We start from the raw sequence: 6,154 nt of genomic DNA on the forward strand, positions 1-6,154 counted from the left end.
ATCATGATTAATATTTTTCTCTTAGCCAAGATGATGGGTGCCAGCTGCCTAATTGGCATACAGCACCAGTAACGAAAAATGTCTCATTGCTTATTATCAGTCACCAGCCTTTCCAGACGCCTCCAAGCTTTCTGAACTTCTCTTAGCCTTCTGTGCCTTTGTAGGTCTATGTGACTCACTGGAAGCCAGGGCTCTCCTGCGAGTGTTTCCCCCAGCCCTCTGCCCCACCAGTCCCCACCTCAGACAGACAACTAGGGACCACTTCCAGAGTGGCGCCTTGTAGGGGCTAGGGGTCAGGCAGGGAAGGCAGGTGGGAGGGGACATTCTCCCCCATTCTTCCTTCCGGCTCAGAGGGAGACTCGAAGGATGCTGAGAAAGAGATGTAAGGGTTGGGGGAGGAGCCAGACCTGCCAGCCCCTGGCAGTGAGGGCTGTTAGGAGCAGTCTGCTGGGCATCAGCCGCTGCTCCCCGGGCTGTTGGTGCTGGGAGGAGGTTCTGAGCCAGCCTGGCTTGGAGGCTGCACGGTTTCCACCGTCTCCTCCAGGCTCCCGCTGGGGAACACCACGTAGCGGGTACTGCCCACACTGGGAGGCTCCTTCACATTCTCCTTACTGTGCCAGACTCCATAGCCAAAATAGACGCCAAGCCCTGGGGGGGGAGGGGAGGGAGAAGGAGGTTAGGCTCCCCTGGAGGCCTGAGCCACCTGGGTGTAGCAGGAAGAGTCGAAAGAGCCCGAAGAAGACTTGAGAGGACAAGAAGCCCCAGAGTGATCAAGCTGGCAGAGCTGCCAGGGGCTTCTGGTTCCACCACTCTGGGATCAATCAGCCCTATCATCTCTACTCCCTTTTGAGACAGCCCATTCTGATTGTTAATAAGGTTTTCCTGACATCAGACAGAAATTCAGCAGTGTTTGGCAATCTGATGACTGTCACCGGAAAAAGAGGTGTTCAATCTGCTCTGTTTAGTTCTGGAGGGCAGAAGCCTCCCATTGGTAAATACTGCCTCACAGGGAAAGCTGTCCCAAAGAGAATCCCAGAGGTCCCCATGAGTTCCCATTTTCCCACAAGGATGTTGGGGCCAAACAGGATCTTCAACCTGGGATTAAGAACTCATTGTTTAAAAGAGTATTTTGACTGCTCCTTCCATACTATGGATTTCCTTTGTAATCCTGTGTATCTTATTTTGTGCATTTAAAAACATTCTTGTGAGGAGGGGTCACCAGACTGGCACAAATAACCTGGTCAGACTTCCCTCCCCATCATCCAGGTCTAGATACTTCCTCTGCTTTGAGGTCCCAGGTAACAGAGAGCCTCCGCTAGGGAGCCCAGGGTTCAGGAGGGGAGGGTCTGGCCAGATCAGATCAGATAACCTTGGAAGGTTTCTGGAAGGCTTCCACTCTGTCCTCCCTCTTCCTCCCCAACCTGAAACCTCAAAGTGAGCCCCAACCAGATGGTAAAATGGTGACAGTTCATTTGAAAGTAATAAGGCCCCTTCCTCAGGGCAGGGCCAGTGTTTAGACTTGGAAACCTCTTGAGGCGAAGGGATATTTGATTTTTGTATTTGAGTCTTCAGGGCCAAAGAGAGCACCTGTCCCATGGTAGATATCTGCTGCATGGAAGGGCAATGATGATGTGGAGATGACCGGGATTCCCAGGCTTGGAGAGACAGCAGGCCCTCAGAAGGAGAAACTCTTGGATACTCACCTACCAGCATCCAGATAGAAAAGCGTAGCCAGGTCATATAGCTCAGTTTCATCATGAGGCAGATGTTCAGAAGGATGCTCAAGGCTGGAGTCAGGGGCACCCAAGGGATCTAGAAGACAGGGAAAGGCAAGGTAGAGGAGGACAACCAGGAGGTGGAGGTGTGATAGGCTCAGCCCTCCAGCTCTCCACGTTGGACATTTGCGGTTTGTCCTTCATGCCTGAGATTCTCTCTCTCCTCTGCTTTGACTCCTGACCTCCCAGCTAAAATCCCATCTTCTACAGGAAGCCCCAACCTCCTTTAATGCTCCAGGCCTCCTCTCTATAGCCGGTCTGTCTCTAGTCTCCCTCATTAGAAGTGAGCTTCGTGAGAGTACAAGTGCCTGCACAACGGTGCTCAATAAATGGTTTTGCTGACTGATCTTCACCGCTCAAATCTCAACTTCCCAGGCCCCCAAGCTGCTAAAACCTTCCCCATTTCGAATTGCCTTCAAACCACTGTGTATATCTATGTAGTTGTTTACATCTTGCCTCCCTTCTAGAGTGGAAGCCCCTTGAGAGCAGGGACTCTCTTTGTCTTCCTTTGTTTGCTCAGTGTTTGGCAAAGAACCGGCAGACAGCAAATAACGGCTGTCGCCTGACAAGTGTCCGTGACTTGATGCATCCTGAGATACCTTTAAATTTGGCATTTGTATGGATCTCAGGAGGAGGAAAATTAGAAAGGAGGGCAAAAGATGGAGGAGGAGACAGCTGGGGAGGAAGTTTACCTGGGAGGGAGGACGGTTACCTGGAAAGTGTCCTGGCTTGGCTGTTGTTGATGGGCGGCCAGGAGGAGAAGGCTGAACAAGAAGCCCAGAATGCAAAGGACTAGCAAGAAGATGAAGCACCAGTGGGGCAGGTGCAGGTGGGAATTCCCAAAGAGAAGCACACCACTGAGCCCAGTGGCGGAGACCATGAGGCCCACCAGGGCCCAGATCACAGCAGTCCCTGAGCCACCGCAGGTACTCAGGAAGGGCAGATAGGGGCGCCAGGCTAGCTTTAGCTGACCTGGCTCAGGGACCCCAGCCTGGGTGACCCCAACCAGCTGCAGCCTGTCGGAGAAGGACTCATACTGCTTGGAGGGGGGACCCGGACTGGACGGGGCTGCTGGTGAGGCAGGGGCTGGGGTTTTCTGAAAGCGAAGGATGATGATGCTGGCTGCCACAAAGGTGTAGGCCAGCAGGGTCCCAATAGACAAGAACTGGACCAGAGCCTCCAGGTCTAGGATCAGGGCCAGCAGCGCCATGAGGCTTCCAAATACCATGATAGCCACGACCGGCACCTGGGTCTTGGGGTGCACCTGGGCAAACACCTGGAAGAAGAGCCCATCCGTGGCCATGGCGTAGACAATTCTTGGCAGGGAGAAGAGGCTGCTCAGCAGAACCGTGTTCATGGCTGTGGGAGAAACCCAGAAGCAGGTCAGCTCAAAGTGAGAGAGGGAACTGGATCGAGGAGCTCGGGGCAAGTCCAGCTGGGGTGGGGCAAGGCCACTGGCCATCTTGGGGAGGCTGGTGGGCTGGGCGCTTGGCCACCAGCTGGATGGCTGGAGACTTGCTGCTGCTCTTCCCCCAATCCCCACCTGACCACTAGAGGCTAAGATTAATAATCGTACACATATACAGATCTCTTTTGTTATCTCATTGCATCTCCACAAGAACCCTTTTTTTTATCATCCCCATTTTACAGTTGAGGCAACTGAAGCTGACAGGGAAATGACTTGTCCAGGGCCATAGAGCCAGTTAATTGTCTGAGGCTGGTTCCGGAAGTCAGGTTCTTCCTGACTCCAACCCAACATTCCATCTGCTATGACACCCAGCTTGCTGTCTTGGGTCACCCCAGGAGAACCCTCATTGGGAGAGTGGCAGCAGAAGTCCTTATTAACCTGTCTGGACCTCGGTATCCCCATCTGACAAATGACAGGACAGGTCTAGTTGTTTCAACTCTAAACCCCATGATCTCATGTCAGTCTTTGAAGAGGCCTGCGAACTATCTACACTTCTGACCATTCTCAACCTACCTCTTGGTTGATGGGTTTTTCTTCTCCTTGTCTCTGATTCTGTCTCTCTCTCTCTCTCTCTCTGTCAACTCATGTCCTTTGTCCTCTCATCCATTGAAAAAGGACCCTTGATCTTAAATATTTGTGTCAATTCCCAGTAGAGCTTGCAAAGCTGACTTTTATTAAATCTGTTTGAGGCCCAGGTTCCCCCCCCCCCTTCTATAAGTACTCTTTATGGGAGCTATTTTGATTTTACTTACATAAAAATCTTTTTGTTTTTATATAATTGAAATGACCTGTTTCTACTTTCTAAATTCCCACTGTCCTTTGGTTAATTCACAGATGTGCAAGTGTCTCCTTTTTGATCCCTGATTGCTCATCATCATCTAACTAACGTTTCTATAAAGCTTTGTTTTCCAAAATGCTTTACATGTGTTGTCTCATTTAATTCTCACAGTGATCAGGAGGGAAGGGTACTATTGTTAGCCTATCTGATAGATGAGGCAGCTGAGGCCCAAAGACACTGAATGATTTTCCCAGGGTCACATAGCTAGCAGGTGTCTTAGGCAGGATTTGAACTTGGGTCTCCCTGACTCCAGACCCAGTGTTCTTGAATGTGCCCCCTTGCTGCCTCCTTTGTGACTTGACCTTTTATAGTTCAGAGGATCCATCTGGCAGTTATTGTGGCATAATTCGCCCCTTAATTGGCCCTGCAGTCAGACCACCCTAGAAGACCAGGACTGCTCCCATTTGTCCACAGGGGAAGATGGGGCGGGGGTGGGGAACCTCACTGGAAAAAACCATGAAAAGGCTAGAGCCTTATTGGGCCCAGGGCAGAGCTGAGAGAACTCCACATGGGAACACCACTAGGACAAGGGTACTGCTCTGGCACAAGACCCAGGGCTGGATGGCATCCCTCCTCCCTCTTGCCACTCACAACAAATGGATCCTGCAGCCACAATGAAACCGGCCCAGCTGTAGCCCCGCCGGTAGAAGGCATCGGCCAGGGCCGACTCGGGGTTCAGGCTGTTCCAGGGCACCATCAGAGTCAGGACCGTGGACACTAGGATGTAGGCACAGGCCACCAGACCCAGGGAGATAGCAATGGCCATGGGCACTGCCCGCTTGGGGTTCCTGGCCTCTTCACTGGAGGCAGCGATGACATCAAAGCCCACAAAGGCATAGAAGCAGGTGGCGGTGCCCGCCAGGATGCCTGAGATCCCGAAAGGGGCAAAGCCACCTTCTTGGGCACTCCAGTTCCTGGGCTGGGCCAGGACAAAGCCCAAGACAACGATGAAGACGATGACGGCTATACTGAGGGCCGAGAAGATATGGTTGAGCCAGGAGGAGACACGAGCCCCGCAGGAAACAAAGGCGGAGGCTATCAGCAGGATACCCGCTGCCAGGAAGTCTGGGTAACGGGCAAGGAAGGGCACCTGCCACACGCCCACATGGATCTCTGTAAAGTTCTTGATGCGGTGGCTGAAGATGGAATCCAGGTAGCCACTCCAGGCCCGGGCCACAGCGGCACCCCCGATCACATACTCCAGGAGCACGTTCCAGCCTATGAGGAAGGCCCAGAGTTCGCCCATGGACACATAGGTGAACAAGTAGGCTGAGCCTGTGCGTGGCACCCGAGCCCCAAACTCTGCATAGCATAGGGCTGCCAGCAGTGAGGTCACGGCGGCCAGAGCAAAGGAGATAACCACTGCAGGACCTGTCAGTTCTTTAGCCACTGTGCCTGTGAGCACATAAAGCCCTGAGCCCACCATGCCACCGATGCCCAAAAGTGCCAGGTCCAGAGTAGATAGGCAGCGCCTCAGGGACGTCTCCATCATGGTGTCTTCCAAGGGCTTCAGCCGATTGAGCTTCTGGCAGAAACGAGCCAGGCTGGCGACACTGGGCAGCCCCCACGCCATGCTGGGGGTGAAGCTGGGCCCTAGGGCCTGGGCAAGGAGGAGGCAGAGGAGGGGCACAGAGCCAACACCTGTCTGGTCAGGGCAAAAAAAAAAAAAAAAAGAGAGCATCTGAGCTCCAGACAAGGGCCCTGCCCACCCGCCATTCACCCAGCCTAGCCTCACCCCTCATCAGTCAGACAGTCTGTTGGAGAGTCCCCCAATATTTAATAGGCTTATGATTCACCAGGGCTGGGGATATAAAGATAATAAAACTCATGAACCCTGCCCTCTATATTGCAAATAATATGTAGTGGGAAAGCCAGATAATCTCAAGGAAGGTTCTAATATTGGGAAGATTGGGAAATCCCTGTCCCCTCTCTCTTTTGATCTTTGGTCCCCTCCCCAGGCTAGCCCTTTCCCAGGCCCTATCCCTAGGCTAAACTAATCCCTTTCCATCCTCTCCAGAATTTTGACATCCAGAGGACCCTCAAAGGTCACCTCACCTAATGTCTCCAGGAAGA

The 6,154-nt window shown here is 52.7% G+C and overlaps 1 protein-coding gene across 1 annotated transcript; it reads right to left on the reverse strand.

Moving 5' to 3' along the window:
- On the reverse strand, window positions 1–5,660 carry SLC7A4 (solute carrier family 7 member 4). Its single transcript, XM_074201151.1, has 4 exons — window positions 4,673–5,660; window positions 2,488–3,134; window positions 1,704–1,812; window positions 1–648 (listed from the first exon to the last, which is right to left on the reverse strand). Exons 1-4 carry the CDS (start codon window positions 5,652–5,654, stop codon window positions 455–457), a joined length of 1,932 nt encoding a protein of 643 aa, XP_074057252.1. The 5' UTR covers window positions 5,655–5,660; the 3' UTR covers window positions 1–454.
- Between the last annotated feature and the right edge of the window lie 494 nt (window positions 5,661–6,154).

Source organism: Macrotis lagotis, chromosome X (genome assembly GCF_037893015.1).
Source record: "Macrotis lagotis isolate mMagLag1 chromosome X, bilby.v1.9.chrom.fasta, whole genome shotgun sequence".
Taxonomy (NCBI): Eukaryota; Metazoa; Chordata; class Mammalia; order Peramelemorphia; family Peramelidae; genus Macrotis; species Macrotis lagotis.